The sequence below is a fragment of the Vicia villosa genome, unplaced genomic scaffold, assembly GCF_029867415.1.
Source record: "Vicia villosa cultivar HV-30 ecotype Madison, WI unplaced genomic scaffold, Vvil1.0 ctg.000073F_1_1, whole genome shotgun sequence".
NCBI lineage: Eukaryota > Viridiplantae > Streptophyta > Magnoliopsida > Fabales > Fabaceae > Vicia > Vicia villosa.
This window is the reverse complement of record NW_026704997.1, coordinates 1613095-1630978: the sequence shown is the minus strand read 5'-3', so window position 1 is coordinate 1630978 and position 17884 is coordinate 1613095. Positions and strand designations below refer to the sequence as shown.

At 33.3% G+C, this 17884-nt stretch overlaps 2 protein-coding genes across 3 annotated transcripts; one reads left to right on the top strand and one right to left on the bottom strand.

Annotated features, from left to right (window-relative positions):
• Positions 1 to 424: 424 nt before the first annotated feature.
• LOC131623503 (probable 1-acyl-sn-glycerol-3-phosphate acyltransferase 5) lies at positions 425 to 3377 on the top strand. 2 transcript variants are annotated; one of them, XM_058894512.1, is made up of 4 exons: positions 425 to 520; positions 1573 to 2356; positions 2579 to 2709; positions 2799 to 3377. In XM_058894512.1, exons 2-4 carry the CDS (start codon positions 1785 to 1787, stop codon positions 3212 to 3214), a joined length of 1119 nt encoding a protein of 372 aa, XP_058750495.1. In that variant the 5' UTR covers positions 425 to 520; positions 1573 to 1784; the 3' UTR covers positions 3215 to 3377. The 2 variants fall into 2 exon arrangements, with proteins under 2 accessions (XP_058750495.1, XP_058750494.1); XM_058894511.1 differs by lacking the exon at positions 425 to 520 and adding an exon at positions 528 to 713.
• A 4764-nt stretch (positions 3378 to 8141) lies between these two features.
• On the bottom strand, positions 8142 to 9831 carry LOC131623502 (UPF0496 protein At4g34320-like). Its single transcript, XM_058894510.1, has 2 exons — positions 9578 to 9831; positions 8142 to 9402 (listed from the first exon to the last, which is right to left on the bottom strand). The coding sequence occupies exon 2, from the start codon at positions 9377 to 9379 to the stop codon at positions 8255 to 8257; it is 1125 nt and encodes a 374-aa protein (XP_058750493.1). The 5' UTR covers positions 9380 to 9402; positions 9578 to 9831; the 3' UTR covers positions 8142 to 8254.
• Between the last annotated feature and the right edge of the window lie 8053 nt (positions 9832 to 17884).

The window sequence follows — 17884 nt, the reverse complement described above, 5'->3', positions numbered from 1 at the left end:
ACTTCTCCTATTTTAATTTTAAAATTCATGATTTAGAGTTTAGAAGGAGAGCTTATTGACTTCAAATTTTGATTTTTGTTTATTCTATTTATTTTTGTAAAATATTTAATTAATTTTTTTAATGTTAAATTATATAGTTTATTTCAATATATACCTATCTAGTGATATGGATCCACGTTAGCCTTACTACATATTTATCCCATCATAAATAATGTCACATTTGAAAGGAAAAAAAAAACTTTAACTATATGAACTCTACTTATAAGACATTTTAATCTAAATATTAACAAGTTATCAAAATTAACCAGTTTAAACTTAAACAAATTGTAAAAAAAATAAAAAATGAGTTGAACAAGTGTAACATTTTGCAAACCTTAATAAGTACCGTACTGTTCTGTTGAGTCAGAAAAAAAAATCTAAAAACATTAAACTCCGTAACACAAAAGAAGGTTCTAGTCATTGTCGTACCCTCTTTGTTCGTGAACTTTGAAACAGTTGTGTTGTGGAGGGAGGAATTAAGGTACTACTTCTACTATCATATCATCCACTAAAATCTACACCTCACTTCTTTATTCTATCTAATACTATTTCACTATTCATCCTAACTCTTTTCCTTAAAAGCTCACTTTTCAATCTCCCATCGATTTTTCTCTTTCTATTCTTCATCTCAATGTTTGTTTGCCCCTCAGAAAATGCTACAACCTTCAACAAAGGTAATGATTCTCATCTTCATTGTATTGTATTGTATCACTCTCTTATAGGGGTTCTTGTTTTTTCCAATGTTGTAATTTGAAACATTTTGTGTCTGTTAAAGATCCGAGCTTTGAATTACTAGGGTTGTTTCAGTAGTAACCATGATGTTTTTGGAAAATGGGGTTTCATCCTTTTTGTCCCTTATCCTAGAAAGGAAAAAAAAACACTTTCTTTTGCATAATGTGGTTTTGTTTTGTTGAGATCACTCATGGAGTCATATTTCTATGTATTTTTATGACTTATGATGCTGAATGTGTAACTTTTTATCTGTCATATATAAATTTGAATAAATGCTTGTAACCTACACCCTCAAGTCACTATTATAAGGAAATATTCCATTTTCAGATTCATTGAATAACTTATGTTTCTGGTTTAAATATAGATCACATACACTAATTATTCAATAAACCTTAAAAGAAAATATTTGCTTTTTACAGTGAAGAGAGTAGTATGACACTATAGTGTCGGGCCTGACACCGGCAACAGTAGTTACTAGTTACTGGTGTTGATATTCAGTGTTGTGTGCGGTGTGAGTTTGTGTTAGAGATTAGTACTTTGTTGGTTTTCTTTAGAACACCCTACAAAATTTATTTACATTTTGATCCATTTTGAGTTAAACTATGTTGATTCCTTAATAAGCAATGATTCCTTTTCAGTTTTCATTTGTTATGTGCTGATATATTTGACAAATGTTTTCCCCTTCTCCTATTATATATGCGTAGGCACTAGGCAATGACATTCTTTAATAAAATCAATATTTTGTTCATCGCTCTTATGTTTTACGAAACCTAATATCGTTCAATTCTTGACATTTTTCAGGGTGAAGATATCGTCAAGTCTACTTTCCCTAACTGCGATCTTATCGTACCATTTACAACGACAAAACCATTGAAACTATCATCAGTTTAAGAAACTCAAAAGCTAGATCGTATTTTTGTAAGAGATATTCTATTTATTCATTCATTGAGGAGGTAAATCTTGAAGAGTCAGTGTAGTTATTTTCATTTCAGTGCTTGATTTTGATAGCATATATGGCTGTTCTTACACCTGTAAGTTCAAAATCCGGAGCAAAGTATCGGTCTCTAGCTCCTTTTAAAATTGTACGGGGTTTAGTATGTCTACTGGTGTTGGTTTCATCAGCATTTGTAACATTGGTGTTCTTTGGCTTTATAACTTCTGTTATAGTGAGGTTTTTTAGCATCGGCTACAGCAGGAGGACGACATCGTTTTTCTTTGGTGCTTGGCTAACTTTGTGGCCTTTTCTCTTTGAGAAAATCAACAAGACTAAAGTTGTGTTCTCTGGAGATATTGTTCCGTCGAGAGAACGGATCTTACTGATTGCAAATCACAGAACTGAAGTCGATTGGATGTACTTATGGGACCTTGCCTTGCGGAAGGGATGCATTGGATACATTAAATATGTACTTAAGAGCAGCTTGATGAAACTTCCGATTTTTGGTTGGGCATTTCATATATTGGAGTTCATCCCGGTAGAAAGGAAGTGGGAAGCTGATGAGTCAATGATGCGTCAAATGCTTTCGACATTCAAGGATCCGCAAGACCCCCTCTGGCTTGCTATTTTCCCCGAGGGCACTGATTTTACGTAAGCCGCTTGTTATTTGATTCTCGTTTTACATTGAGAAATAGTTTTTGTACAACCAAATTTAGACAACTTTCGCGACAACTTGAAAATTCAATGGCGATTTTGTAGCACAACTCTCTTCTTCCTCAGTTTGAATTGATGTAGCATATGTAACTTTGTCAATTTGTGTATTATTTTGATGATTTTTTGCCATCTATCTTGTTTTTTTCTTCTTTCTGGTAGTGAACAGAAGTGCCGTCGAAGTAAAAAATATGCTGCCGAACAAGGGTTACCGATTATGGAAAACGTTTTACTGCCAAAAACCAAAGGCTTTTGTACCTGTTTGCAAGAGTTGAGGGGCTCTCTAGTTGCAGGTTATCCTCTCTTCTCTGATAAAAGCTTCTGAAAAATCCTGAATTCATATTATCCTAACAACAAAATGCTTTAAACTTTAAATTGTCAGTTTACGATGTTACCATTGGCTACAAATACCGCTGCCCGTCTTTCTTGGACAATGTCTTTGGGGTGGATCCTTCCGAAGTTCACATCCATATCTGCCGCTTTCCCATCGACTGTATCCCAACATCCGAAGACGAAATGTCCACGTGGCTGATGGACAGATTCCAGTTTAAGGACAAGTTGCTTTACAATTTTCAGTTTCAAGGTAGGTTTCCTGATCAAGCGAAAGAGAGGGACCTCCCTGCTGCGAAGACGATCTTGAGTTGTATGATGGTTATTCTATGGACTGGCTTATGCATGTACTACATTTTTGCCTCTGTCTGGTTTAAACTTTACGTGTCTGTAGTATGTGCTTATTTGGTTCCGGCTACGTATTTCCACATTCGGCCGCAACCTATTCTTGGTCTTTTTAAGATGTGATATAGTGATTGTTACATCTCATTTACTTGAATATATTGCGAGTTCGAGATTCATGTCTGTTTGTAGTTGTAATATTAACATTGTAAGATTGGTTTCAGAGATTATTTACTCAGCTATGGTGATGAAATGAAGTATTCTTGCCCTATGTGGCAATATCTATTTAGTTTTTTTGACATTTTTGCAATGAATTTGTATAAGCATGTGTTTGAAACTACTTTCACACTGCGCCGGTTTCACACCGCGCCTGCGTGCTTTGCATTTGCTGCAAGTTTGATGTCCTGCTACTGCTACCGCAAAAACACACAGGCCAACAACAAATTATTTCTATCATCTCACTTATATAGACCCATGGGTTTTGCTACTGGCAATTTCCATCATCCCACTACTAGGAACGTGGGGGCTGACAGACAGACTTCTTTCCCAGTTCATGGAAAAATGATTTTTCTCCATCATCTACATTCTTTCAGTTATTTCATGTGTGGTAAGTGAGCAAATCATGGGTGGTAGGCCCGGGCCCTATCAGGCAGCTCGCCATATCCTTTGGGCGGCTATCCCCTTTGGACGCCCAGGCTCATTTTGGGCTACTAGCCTACTTTGGGACGCTTAACCCCTTTCCTACCCCAGGACCGGTTATGCTATAGGCTACTTTGTCATGGACCATTCCTTATTCAGACCTAGATAAATTATCCTAGTCCACAATCTCCCAATCACGAGGGCTTGGAAAGGACGAAATTATTTAATTTCGGTGTATCAGCATCATGAGATTCTAAGAATTCTTCTGGACGAGTTCCTCAAGCAAAGCATGAGGCATATCCCTTAAGCAAAGCATGTGCACGTTCCCCGAGTGATAGTTAGGGAAACACGTACATCATTAAATGATTTTAATAATGGAGTTGCTTTAAGAAGCTAATTTTGTAGAGCACCCTAGGTTCACAAACACGTCTCAGGTCATACTATGTGTGGTAGTTCCTTTTACAACCGTTGGTGTGTACCTAGCAGAAGGCAATCGTAGCCTACATGACCTAGGTTTTTTGCCTTTATAAAAGGAAAACTTCATCTTACTGGTATACACGCTATTCCAAAGTTTCTGATATAACAAGTCAAATTGCATTCAACATTCCTTTAGCTTTCATCCTTTTCAAAACATGTATAATTTTTCCCTCTCTTTCTTTAAACATCTATTTTTCATAAATGGTGATTATTAGAGAGTTCGATGAACGGGGAAGTGTGATTGAGCCCTCCAACAATGGGGAACTCATAAAATTGTATAAACACTACATGAACAACGCCAAACTAGTTGATGGAACAATTGATTATAGGCTCCTCGAAGTAGGAACATCCTCGGTTCTAGTAGTGATAATGACTCTATTTCTTCCTTCTTTTTTTCTTTAAAAATTCAAATTTATCAATGACGACCAATTCAACAAAGCGCTCAGGAGTGAAGGACTTAGAGATACACTACACATGTGATTAGAGAGTAATTTACTCCTTTTGGAGACATAAGAACTTGTCTAAAATGAGTGATGACGGGAAGTGATTATGCAGCTGTGCTCCGAAGTGGAGCTAGCTAACTTGGTTGCCCTAACGGATTTCCCCCACGCCCTCTTTTAATGTACACGCCCGTCATTCTAAATCTATGGGTGCTCATATCCTTCACCCACATTGAATATGAAGTCCTCACGACCATCAATGTCGCTCCCTCATAGATAACATCCAATGGTTGGGCCTTTATAAGGGTGTTCGAAATCATTTGCTAGCGCGCCTATAGGTTAGCTACAATAATGAGACTTTTTTTCTTCAATACTAATGCATGACCTAAAACTGGTTGGGTAACTATAGGCGCTATGCTAGGAAGAATCTTATTCACCCCACTCTAACCATTACAAACACTGGAAAGATAGGTTTGTGCGACTGAGGGGTGCGATGGGGTGTATATGGTCAACTTCAGGGAATATGGCGCCCATCGCTTTCCCCGATACTAGACGAAGCATCTCTTGACCATAATTGGTTATGATTTTGAGTTCTTAAGCAAAACGAAGAGGGATGTGGTAAATTTCTTGGATGCGTTTGATGTCATGATTTATAGAAAGATGGTGGTTCTCAACTGGGATAAGGATCACAAAATTGACGAATATTTGTGTAAGTTTAATTTATGTATGCACTCTCGATGAAGACCATATTATCGTTTAATAGTTGTAATTTATTTTCCTTTTTGCAGAAAGAATGACCCCTTCGAACATTGATGCGATAAAAGCGCACTTGGAAAAGATGAAGGCAGCTATGGGCGAGCAATGGGGTGTTAAACCTAAAACCCACCCAGGCAGTATTATGATTAAGGGCAGAAATAGAGGTGTTGGGGACGTCATTATGAATCTCATCTTCTGAAGATGTTGAAACCGGAGGGGTCCAAAGAGATTTCCTTTCCACCCATAGAAGAATAAGGGAATAATTCATACTAAAATTGTTATTCTGGAGGAAGAGGTCTAAGGTGATGACAAGAGAGGATCGCCCTTAGGGAAGAGGCCCCTGAAGGCCAACCTGAAGGCGTGGCCCATCTTTCCTTATAGGATAATCGTTATTATGCCAAGAGCCGCACCAATGCTTACCTTCCTTTCGCTAAGGACTTCCCCAACAATTTTAAGGTTGTGAGTAAAATAGCGACCTCATTTTTATCGAACATGGTGGAAATCTATTTTCTCTAGGGCCTGATGTTGGAGTTTATGCTCTTCAGTATTCATGATTAGGTAGACATGTATGTTGATGACCTGAAGGCCGACTTGAGCTCGTCTTGTTCAAGTCGGCCTCTTCCTAAAGTCAGAACTCTCCTTCAAGAAGAATGAAGGGTTCCCTGCTTAAGACAAGAGGCGAGTTGAGGAAGAGGGTCATTGGGCTCCTTGTATGGTTTTTTCCCATATAATTCTGCCCCTCGTGGGTTTCTTGTAAGCGTGCCCTTCGAGGTTTTTGTAAAGACACCCTTAAGAGCTTACTATTAATGCATTTCTCTATGATCCCTTTATGAAACTCCTTTGGTGTTTGTATGGTGTATGCTGTAAATATTTTATTGGGAAAGAGCACCTTTAGTGAAGGCCTGACTCATACAACGCTTCTTGGGGGGAGACAAGGATCCTTTAGTGAAGGTCCAATGTAAAATTGTCTATTAGGACGGTAAGGATCCTTCAATAAAGGTTCAACGTAAAATTGCCTCTTTAGGCAGTGATGACAATTCGTCATTATGACATTTTATCAGTAGTTTATATTGTTTTTAGAGGAGAAATACATGGTTTAAAGATGAATTTTGGGGATATTTGAGATAAAGGAGAAAACTATGAATTTTCAGCACTTTTTATATCGACCTCTATCTAGTAATTTGATCATATCTAGAGCTTTGTAACTCTAATTGATGGGGTAATTCTGATTGCGCGATTTGAATTTTGGTGCTATTTGGATGCGTTTCTGCTCATTATTAAAGGAAAAAATGTAAAACTTTTAGGAGAGTTTTTAGAGCAATTTTACGAATGCAAGGATTTTAAGAGCAATGATTAAAGGTTTTTCTCCATTGAAGAATAATTTTCATCTTCAAAGTCATGTATCTTTCTTCTAAATTTGTTGATGTGAATAATTTGATTATGGGTAGCTAAACCTCAAATTTATGAAACATAAAAAATGTTCTATGAATTGTCTAACATCAGTCACATTACACCACCCTCTTTCAAGTTACTCCGTCACATTACACCACCCTCTTTCAAGTTACTCCGTTGTAACTGCTGATGTGTTAAGTTAAGTGACGCATTGACATGTCCACTTGGATTCCACCTCATTCGGAGTAAAAATACTGTGCTTTGATAACTATTAAAAATTTATCTTTAACTTGAACCCTAAATTATGGAGAGCATTTTACATGTTTGTTAGAAAATTTAAGGATTTTGAAAACGTTATTCATAAAGTTCTTGTGTTAATGGAGAGCATCTTTAGTTTATCCTGCGGGACTTTGAAAGTTTAAGGATTTAGAGTATTTAGACATGAAGACAAAGATTGAAACAAAAGAGTTGTTGAAAATTTCACATTTTATTGTATCAATCTTATAATGTAAGACTATATTTGGATTGATAAAATCCCACGGAGCGGAATAAAATATAACAGAGTGAAATGGAATGGAATAAAATGAAATATGAATTTTACTCTATTGTTTGATTATTTTATTTAGAATGTCTCATTCTATCTCATATACCCTAAATTAAATGGAAAAAAAAAATAGAGAATTGGATGTAATGCATTCTATCACTATAATGTAATTTTTTGCCACATAATTTAGTGGTTGAACTTTTACTTTTTAAAGATAAATATGGGTAATATCACAAATTTGAATTCCTACCTGTGTAGTTTGATGTGTTTGCATAAAGACCAATCGAACTTTAACGAGGCTGTTAAATTTAAATAGTGACAATAGTGAAGAATGATTCCGAGGTTTCATGATTAACATGTACACCTAATTTGCCAAAGTTGCCATCCAATTTTTACTCACCACATTCATTATCATCACTCACCAAATTCAGTGTTACATCCTTTTCCTTGGAAATCATAACTTACAAGACATTGCCCAATCTCAAAGATTCTTCTAACTTTTAACATTTCTTACAGGCTAAGTTAATTTGTCCACATTTCTCAAATAATCAACGCATTTAAGAATACGGTGACAACTACGTACTTTATAATTTTATACTATATTTTTATGCACCTCTCTGAATTCATAATTATCATTATATACTAGTATAATAATATAATCATGATCTCAATATAATTCAAGATCTATAAACCTTAATTAGCTACTCATATATAATCAAAATAAATAAAATACATTAGTACACTAATATTGTTTCAAAATTAAAGAATTAAAAATTTATATAGCTGCAAGTGTCTAAGACATATATTCCCATTTATGCATGGATCTATAAATAAATAAATTTCACAACATTACATATAATCAAAATATGTTTCTTCAAACATAATTAACAAATAAACAATAACATCAACAAGAATAGTTCAAACATTAGGATGTTTTATGATTCTCTGCAGCACAACAGTTCTTGCTCTCCTAATGTCCCTGCTACAAACATCAGCCTGAACTCCTAAATCTTCAACATTCTTCATAAACACACCAAGCTTCTTCTTTATCTCCTCAATCCCAATCTTCACAGCTTCTTCTTCAATCGCAAAATCAACATTATGCAACAAAGATTCGATCTCGGTTTCAAGCCGATCGATAAGCACCCGGATATTATCCAAATCTTTAATAGCTACATAAGTCCCTGCCTGCATTGAACCAATAACTTCTTTCTGTCCTTTCAATGCATTCTCGTAGTTTCTCCAAAGCGAATCAATCCATTTCCCCATCGATCCGATGGGGATGGCTGTTGATGCGGCCAGAGCCGCAGCAACAGGTGGAGCCGCAATAGCTGCTGCCACAACTGAACATATCAAAACAGCAGCAAATGTTGCAACAAATATCATACTCGAAACTTTCCTCCATGAATGAATACATTTCAGCTTCTTATCGAGCTTGTTCTTTCTCACATGCAGCTTCTCAAGCATTAAAATCTGTTGTCTATAAACAGATTGAAAGATCTGGAAAAACTCTTCCGTGAAAGGATCACCAGCTGTTTTGAAATTCTTCAATTCTTGCAACGTTCTTATATAGCCTTTTTCTCCAGATTCAGATTCTTCCTCGAACCGTTGAATCGCGACAAGAATAAGCAACTGGCTATCCCTAGCTCTTTTTAAACACTTTTCCAACGCAGTGCAGAAATCCAATGTTTGTAAACTGTTTTCGAAATATTCCTCCACTAATTCAAACAGTTCCTGGCTTTTCCATATGTCTTTCTTGCACTCCAAGATAACTTTCACAACCTCCTGATTCATCTCAAGCAGACATTCTGTGATTTGTTTCAGCGAATCGAACGAAAGAGCCCGAACTTCAACGCCGGAAGCTAGCGTATTAATAACCTGATTTGTTCTAGTTTGAAGAGTTGAATCAAATGTCTGCAAATCTATGTCTATCTTGCATGCCGCTTCATATGAACTGAGTTCAGTCCTATATTGCAATTCGGTAGTCGTGAAATTAACAGCAGATGATGTTTCTGGAGTCTTCTTGCTCACATGACTCCCCATTATAACTTCAATTGAAAAATAATCTAAAAGAAAACATAAAAAGAATCATCTCAAAAAGTTGCGAAACATCATTATCATTATCATGAATATAATCCAAGTAACAACAACAAAAAACAAAATACTATGAGATTATATATGAAAACAAACAAGTGAAATAAAAGAGATCCAGATAGATAGAGATTTAAGAAAAGTTCAAACCTTTTGAAAGAGATGGAAAACGATAATGAAACCAAGACAGCGACAAGGATGAAAGTATATATGGTTTGTTTTCCTGAAAAGGGTGATGAAAGAAAATGTGGTGGAAGATGAATGGAGAATCTTAAAGAGAGTTAAAGGTATAAAGAAGGTAGTTAATGATAACTTGCACGCATGAAGAAAAAAAGAATGAAAATGAACACAAGAAGCAAAGCAACAACACTTGTTTTGTAATGACACTGAGTTTTAAAGGGGAAAGCAACAAAGAAAATGAGATAGAAGCAACACAAGAAGCGCAAGAATCGGGTTATATTTATAACAAGTAGTTAACAACACAACACAAGTCAGAAGATACATTAATATTATATTATATATGTGAGGTTAATTGTTCAACAAGTTTCTAAAGGGAATGAATGGATTAACTGTAAGTAAACACGTTGTGCTTGTGCTTGCAACAGCTGTAATTTTTTTACGCCAAATTTATAGAAAGTGATAAGTTTTTGGGCTCCATGTGAATTTATGGCCACATGAGAGTTTAACTGGTTGTTAATAACTGCTTGGGGCCCACTCTAAATGTTTGTTGACCTTTACTTTTTTTTGGATTGATATATTGAGATAAGAGTAAATGACAAATGTTTTTGGACACATCACTCCTTATTTTGTCAAATAACAATAATAATAGTAATTAAAAAATAAAATAATAATAATAATAATTATTGTTATTGTAACCTTCTTTATCTAATATAAATAAAATAATATAAATTTACAAAAAAACCATTCATAACATAGAAAAATATATAATTCATTTTGATTAATATAGTATTAATATATAAAAATATTAATTTTTTTTTATAAAATATTAACTAAATAATAAATAATATATTTATATCATAGAAAAAAATCTCATGCCTCCTTTCATCTATTTTTATATGAAAAACATTTATTTACTTTCTTCTTCAATCACTTGACTTTTAGAAATTATTTAATTAAGTCAAATTAATAAATGTGTAAAAATAAAAATATCATAAAAATATATAATAGAAACGAATTTTCTATTTATAGTAAATTAAAAGGATAGACACAAAAATTAAAACATATACTTTTTAATTATTCAATATAAAAATAAAGAAAAAGAATTAGATATTTTTAATAAAATAATACATTTATCATTTATGATAATTTATTAAATATGACATATAATATATATAATTAAGTTAAATAATATAAAATTTACAAAAATACCATTCATAACGTATGACAATATATAATTCACATTTTAATATATTTTTATATGAAAAAATTTAAATTTTTTTCTTCTTCAAACATTTGGATTTTAGACATTGTTTTAATCAAGTTAAATGAATCAATTTAATAAAAAAATAAAATTATCATTAAAACATGTAATTGAAAATAAATATCTCATTTATAGTAAATTAAAAGGATAGACACAAAAATTAAAGCATAAACTTTTTAATTATTCAATATAAAAAATAAAATTGTAAAATAATACAATATCTTTTATGATAATTTATGAAATAGGAGTACACAATATACAATGTATATATCACAAACAAATACCGTGTGCTACTTTAATTATTTTTAAGGAATTCATTTTCTAATTGCTTACAATGTTTTCCTTCTTTAATTTATTTTTTATAAAAAACTTCAAGGGAGAGCGTTAAAAAAATCACATGAAACAGGCCAAGAGAAAGTATAATTTAGACCCATTAAAAAAAGAGAGTATAATTTAGACTAATGATAAAAAATAAGTATATAAAATAAATTATAGAAAATAATTTTAATCAATAGTTATTTAAATAAAATAGTTTCTCAACAACATAAAATTACTTTATATTTCAACAGTGGTATCAACTTTCGATGTGATGAAGCGAGTGCCTACAAATTAGCATTTTAAGGCTTAAGCTAGTGAGGGCAGAGAATTGTTAGTTTAAAATTTCAACGCTTAAGTTTGTAAGTTTAGAGAGATGTAACTTTGTAAGAGTGAATAAATCATATATTTTGCAGTGTTATATTTGCGCATAACTTTGCTTAGGACGATAGTTTGGGACCGCCCTAAGAAAAGACGACAATGCGAGGCTGTCTGAAGGGAGATATCGCCTTACTCATAAGACAAGGAAACATGGGATAAAATGTGTCTTGGATAGTGGGAAAGTCAAGATAATTACTGACTCATGTATCCCTTAGAAACATGAATTCAACTGTCCACTTTTAAGATTTGGTGGGCGACGACCTTTTCCAAGGAAGCCATAGGAATTCAGAATTTCTATAAATACCTCATCTTTCATAGGAGAAAGGACAACTCTGAAGTAACTCTTACTTACATCCATTAAAACACCACTAAGAGAGTACTCGACTATAAGTAACCCTAGCAACATCATTTCGACCGTCCACTTACGGCCTAACAGTGATGCTCAATAGCATGACCTCTCATCTCAAGTAAGCTGGTCCCTAAAACAGCCTAAAAAACCTCCATGTAGGGATACTTTTCGCAGTGGGCTAGCCTTTACGCCCAAACGTGTAATATACATACTATTGCACCCGAGTCTCTCTGTCTTGCAGGGAAACACACACACATACACTTGTAATTTTTTGGACAATTATGTGGAGCCCGCTGTGAGGTAGTGTAAAAGTAACCTGGGTCACACCTCAGCTGGGTGTTAATATGGCAATAGAAAGTAGTCTAGATGAGGTGAATGAGCTTTTAAAAACAAATCATCTGATTCTTCAAATAAGAATAATCAGAAGTTTTCTAGAGTTTGCGCACGGAAGTTTGCAGAGCGAAAATGTGAAATTATACTCAATTATTAGGTAGCAACCCATATCACTTTACAAATAATGTAATGACTAGATGAGGAAACACAACTTATGCAATTGAATCAATTGAATAAGTCACGAGAAGTGGTTATCCAATTTATCAATAAGTCAAATTCTAAAAGCACAATATTTCTCAGATTTTAATATCCACTAAAGTCCTTAATAAGTTTTCAAATTCCAACCAAACCTAAGCTTATGTAATAAATTTCTATTACTAAAATATAAACTTAAGCATGCATGTTCTACGAAATACAATTTCAAGAGTAAGAGATAGAGAGATGACACGATGATTTATAGTGCTTCGATTCTTTCGTCCTCGCGCGAGTCTACGTGCACTTTTGAAAGTACCTGCATAATGCCACTAGTTTGACATATATTCAAAGACTTTATACAATCACTTATCTATAATAATGATGAAGATAATGAATCTTTGATTCTGGATCTTGATTTGTATATGACCAACTGTCAAACCCTTTTGCATAATCTTCACTCGATTAACGTTTCCAATCTTCCAATATCACCAATTCTGCTACAAACCTTAGTGTGTAGCAATCAACCCCCTGATCCTACCGATTCCTTGAGTGGTGAATTGTGTGAAGATGTAAAAAGAACTCCCGCTTTATCTATAGCATTCCATACAGTCACTAATAAGCCAATTCTAGAGAGAAGACCTTCTTCTTTTTACTAAAATTTTCCAACATCAGTGACAACAACCCCAATCTTGCAAGAGTTTTTCACTTTTGAGCACAAGGTAGAGAACATGGAATGTGACTTATCCTCGTTTCTTAAGAACTTAACCCACATCCATTTGTTGTAGTCATCAACAATGACTAAACCATATTTCTTGCCACTTATAGAAGCAATTATCACTTGTCCAAAAAAGGCAATATGCAAGAGTTCCAAAGACCTAGAGGTAGAAACAACATTTTTTTGCTTTGAAATAAGTTTTTTAAAACTTGACTTTCTGACATGTTTCACAAAGAACATCTGAAGAGAACTTCAGATTTGGAAGACCTCTGACTAAATTAAGCTTATTTAGCTGAGAAATTATTCACATGCTAACATGGCTCAATCTTTTATGGCAAGTCCATTGCTCTTCATTAATAGATATTAGACATTTAACGTTTTGATCTTTTAAATTAGAAAGTCTAATTTTATAATTTTTATTTTTCCTCATGCCATTAAAAAGAATGGAGCCATCTTTTTGACTAACAACTTTAAAGGACTTTTATTTCAAAGATTATGTCATAACCATTGTCACTTAATTGACTTATGGACAATAGATCATGCATTAATCCATCAACAAGTAAAACATGAGTAATAGAAGAGAGATAACCATTACCAACTGTGCCGAAGCCTATAACCTTCCCTTTCTGATTACCTTTGAAGCCTACAAAGCTTCTAGGATTAAGTTCAAAGCTTTGGAACATATGCCTTCTTCCCGTCATGTGTCGCGAGCATCTAGAGTCCAAGTAGCATGACCGATGTTTTAACTGAACTGCTAAGGATGTCTGCAATATATATTATCTTATCCTTAGGTACCCACATCTTTTTGGGTCCTTTCTGATTAGTTCTCCTAAAGTTCTTAGCAAACTTGGGTTTTTGTGCAGAATAATCATGTTGTGTACGTGTATTAGAGAGATAGGAATAAAGAGCTTTTGGCTTTGCCTTTTGTTTTAAAATAGGATTTTCTATAGGCACGTAACCAACTCATCTTCTTTCATTTATGATAATTTCATAGATTATTGAATCCATTTTAAAATTTGTCATATTTCTTTATGATATTTCCAGAATCCGCAAAAGCTTCCGAAAGAATTTCTTCTTCAAATTTATAACTTTTTCTTTTAAGGGCAGAGTTGTAATTCTTAAGAATAAAATTGTCTTCATATTAAAATGGAGATACATGGACTTGTTTTAGATCCTTGTATTTTTTTTGAAGTTTATGATACTTTTCCAGAATTTCAGATAAACATAACTCTAATTTAGAACAATATAGATAAGGAAATACATCTTCAAAGTTTGACTCAGATTATGATTCTGATTGAGACTTATAATCAAATGATTTTAAGTTTGCCATCAACACCATATTTGCTAGCTCTTCCTCAAAGTCATATTCTGATGATTTAGAATCATTCTAGGTAGTCATCCGACCTTTGTTCTTCCCTCTGAAGACTTTCTTCTTGGGCTTGTCTTTTCTCATATTGGGACATTCATTTTTGTAGTGACCTGGATCTTTGTATTCAAAACATGAAATATATTTCCTTGCACCTGACTTCTTCTATCTAGAAGTAGATTTGAAGCAACCACCTGTCCTTCTTGATCCTCTGAACTTGCTTTGTCTTTTCTTCTAGAGTTTGGTATCCCTTATAGAGAGAATAGACAACTCTTATTCTTCTTCAAAATCTTCTTTAAATTCGTCTTCCTCTTCAACTTGAAAGGCTTTAGTCTTTTCAGACTTTCCCATAAATTTCAGAGCCACAAATTTTCCTTTCCTTTTTGAGGCTTATCATATTCAAGCTCTATCTCATGACTTCTCAATGAACTAGCAAGTTCCTCAAGAATGATGTTGTTAAGATCTTTAGATAGTTTCAACGTAGTTACCATAGGTCTCCATCTCTTGGATAGGCTTCTGATAATATTTTTAACATGATATGCAATAGAGTAACCTTTGTCAAGAACCTTCAGACTTACAACTAGAGTCGGAAACCTTGAGAACATGTTCTCAACTGTTACACCATCCTCCATTTTGAAGGATTCATACTTTTGTATCAAGGAAAACACCTTGGTTTCTTTCACTTGAACATTTCCTTCACGAGTCATTATTAAGGAATCAAATATAGTCTTAGATGTGTCTCTATTCGTGATCTTCTCATACTCAGTGTATGATATAGCATTTAGAAGAATAGTTCTAACTTTGTGATGATTTTTATAGTCTTTCTTTTGTTGTTCATTCATCATTCTTATTTCTATCTTGTTACCACTAGCATCAACAGGATGAACGTAGCCATCAACTGTCATATCCCATAGATACACATCATGGACAAGAAAGAAACTTCCGATTCTGTCTTTCTAGTAATCAAAGTTTTCTCCATAAAAAACTAGGAGTTTGACACTATAATGATGCTTATCATTGTTACCATCTGGTGCAACTGGAGGAGGGATTCCTGCCATTATGTTTTAAAAAATATGGATCTTTATCTCACACGGTAAAGTGTTTGATAAACAGTCAATACCAGAATCGGAGCTCTGATGCCAATTGAAGTTTAAGGAATCATAAGAAATGGGAGGGGTTTGAATTGGGTTTCAAGATTGAATTATTTTTCACTATCCAAACACAAGAATGTGAGAACTTAGAAAAAAATAATGAACACAAATACTCTTATCCTTGTTCGTTATTAATGAAGCTACCTCCAGTCCACCCGCCAAAGTGATTTCGCCTTCTCACAAGAACTTAATCCACTATAACCAATCTTGACTACAACCACAAAGACCTATTGTCAATGTCTTCTTGAGAATTCTGACTATATCCTAGTCTCTCAAGGAAATAAAACTTAAAAGTTGATATACAAAGTGTGTTACAAGAATGCTTCTACGAAAGCAGATTACACTAATGAAGTACAATGATTAACAGAAAATTGTTTGAGAGCAAGTGTATGAACAAAAGTTCCTTGCTTGATGCTTTTCTTTTCTCACATAATTGTAGTGTTCTCGTTCATGTTCTTAAAGGATTTTTATTGTTCCAATCTTCTAAGCCTTCTTTATATAGAAAAAGAAAAGATCTATTGGAGGGTGAAGATGGAATTTCACAAATGTATATTGCATCCTAGCATAACCGTTTGTGAAAATGGGAGACAATTGGTACAATAGTACTATCTTTTATCCACAAAATCAATATAGTTGAAAGAATATTTGATCTTGTAATGTGTAATATTTTCTCACGTAAAACCTTTTTGATCTTATCTTCCAATCTTCAGAGGTTTCAGAATGCGTGTTGATGAAACATGCTTAGAAGGATAAAAAACTGTATGAGGGGAGTCTTCAAAATCCTATCTTCTGAGTTTGTGGAACGCAGAACTTGAAAATTGATTAGAAGCTCCTTTATTAGAGCCAGGGTCAGAAGCTAATTGATGATCGTTCTTCAGAAGCGTTCTAGACTTGACTTATCTTTATAAAGCACACTTTGTTATCCCTTTAGAGTCAGAGTGTGTTAAGTTTAGAAATTGATGACGTCACATGTCACTTCTTAAGAGTCAGAACCTGTTAGCATTCCGCTACAACTAGACATAATTATTAGGGTACAAAATTATTCTGTAAAGAAACTATGTATTGTTATCATCAAAACTTAAGGCCAGATACAATCTCAAATCTTATTCTTATAATTAAAATCATTTATGCATTATTTTTGTAAATATTGAGCTTTCAAATTTTGTTTGATCTTATTAACAATTTTAGTTGGACCAACTGAAAATATACATGAATTTTAGATTATATTGGATGAAATATTCATGTCACTCATCCATATCAATATACGTCATCAAATGCAAGTTTTACATTAGTGAAGAAATCCACTTTATTTCCATTATTGATGTATGAAATCCATAAGATTGTAAAATAAAAATCTAAAGTTAAATAGAATGCAGATGCACGCTTAATAACCGTTATATAATTATTAAGATATATCGTTAAAATGTTAGATTTGTTGAATTATTTTATTAAACTTTTTATTTAGTTATTATATTCTATTACTATTATAAAAATACAGATACTAAAGATTTAAAAAATACAATGTGAAGATCCTAAAAATTCTTTTATGAGAATAACGTGGAGTTTTTTTTAGTTTAGTTTTACCCAAAATAATTTTGAATATCAATCTTACTCAAATATTCCATTAGACAAATGCTCCTCGAGATGAGGTGCACCTACACACAAGTAGGGATGAGAATAGGTTGGGCCGAGTTAGACTTTGGTAAGTCTGAGTCTGACCTGTCAAAAATTTTAAAGCCTAAGTCTGACTTGTGGTTTATCAAAGGCTTATTTTTAGGCCTAAGCCGAGCATTTTCGAAGGCCTGTTTGGCCTAAGAATCTACATAAAAGCCTATTTTATTTGAGCATTTGTAAATAAGAAATTTAACTAATGTTTAAATAGACTAACAAATTAAAAGATCAACAAGACTAAATGCTTATTTGCGTTGACTTATTCAAGTTTATCTATTAAAATAATTTTTTTGATACTATTTGGTTGAGAGAACTTAAGAAAACAACTTATGACATTGTTTATAAAGTTTTTGCAGTTAATTTTCATCCATTCATCAAAATGACTAAGCTTGATTTTTGTATTTTAATTCAAAGTATGAATACAATATTATAATTATAATATATATATATATATATATATATATATATATATATATATATATATATATATATATATATATATATATATATATATATATATATATATATATATATATATAT

Excerpts from the sequence above, each read along its gene's own strand:
- LOC131623503 (XM_058894512.1), top strand. The coding sequence starts at position 1,785 with ATGGCTGTTCTTACACCTGTAAGTTCAAAATCCGGAGCAAAGTATCGG. Across the intron at positions 2,357-2,578 it reads CCCGAGGGCACTGATTTTAC|TGAACAGAAGTGCCGTCGAA; the intron begins GTAAGCCGCTTG and ends TCTTTCTGGTAG. Across the intron at positions 2,710-2,798 it reads GAGGGGCTCTCTAGTTGCAG|TTTACGATGTTACCATTGGC; the intron begins GTTATCCTCTCT and ends TTAAATTGTCAG.
- LOC131623502 (XM_058894510.1), bottom strand. The coding sequence starts at position 9,379 with ATGGGGAGTCATGTGAGCAAGAAGACTCCAGAAACATCATCTGCTGTT.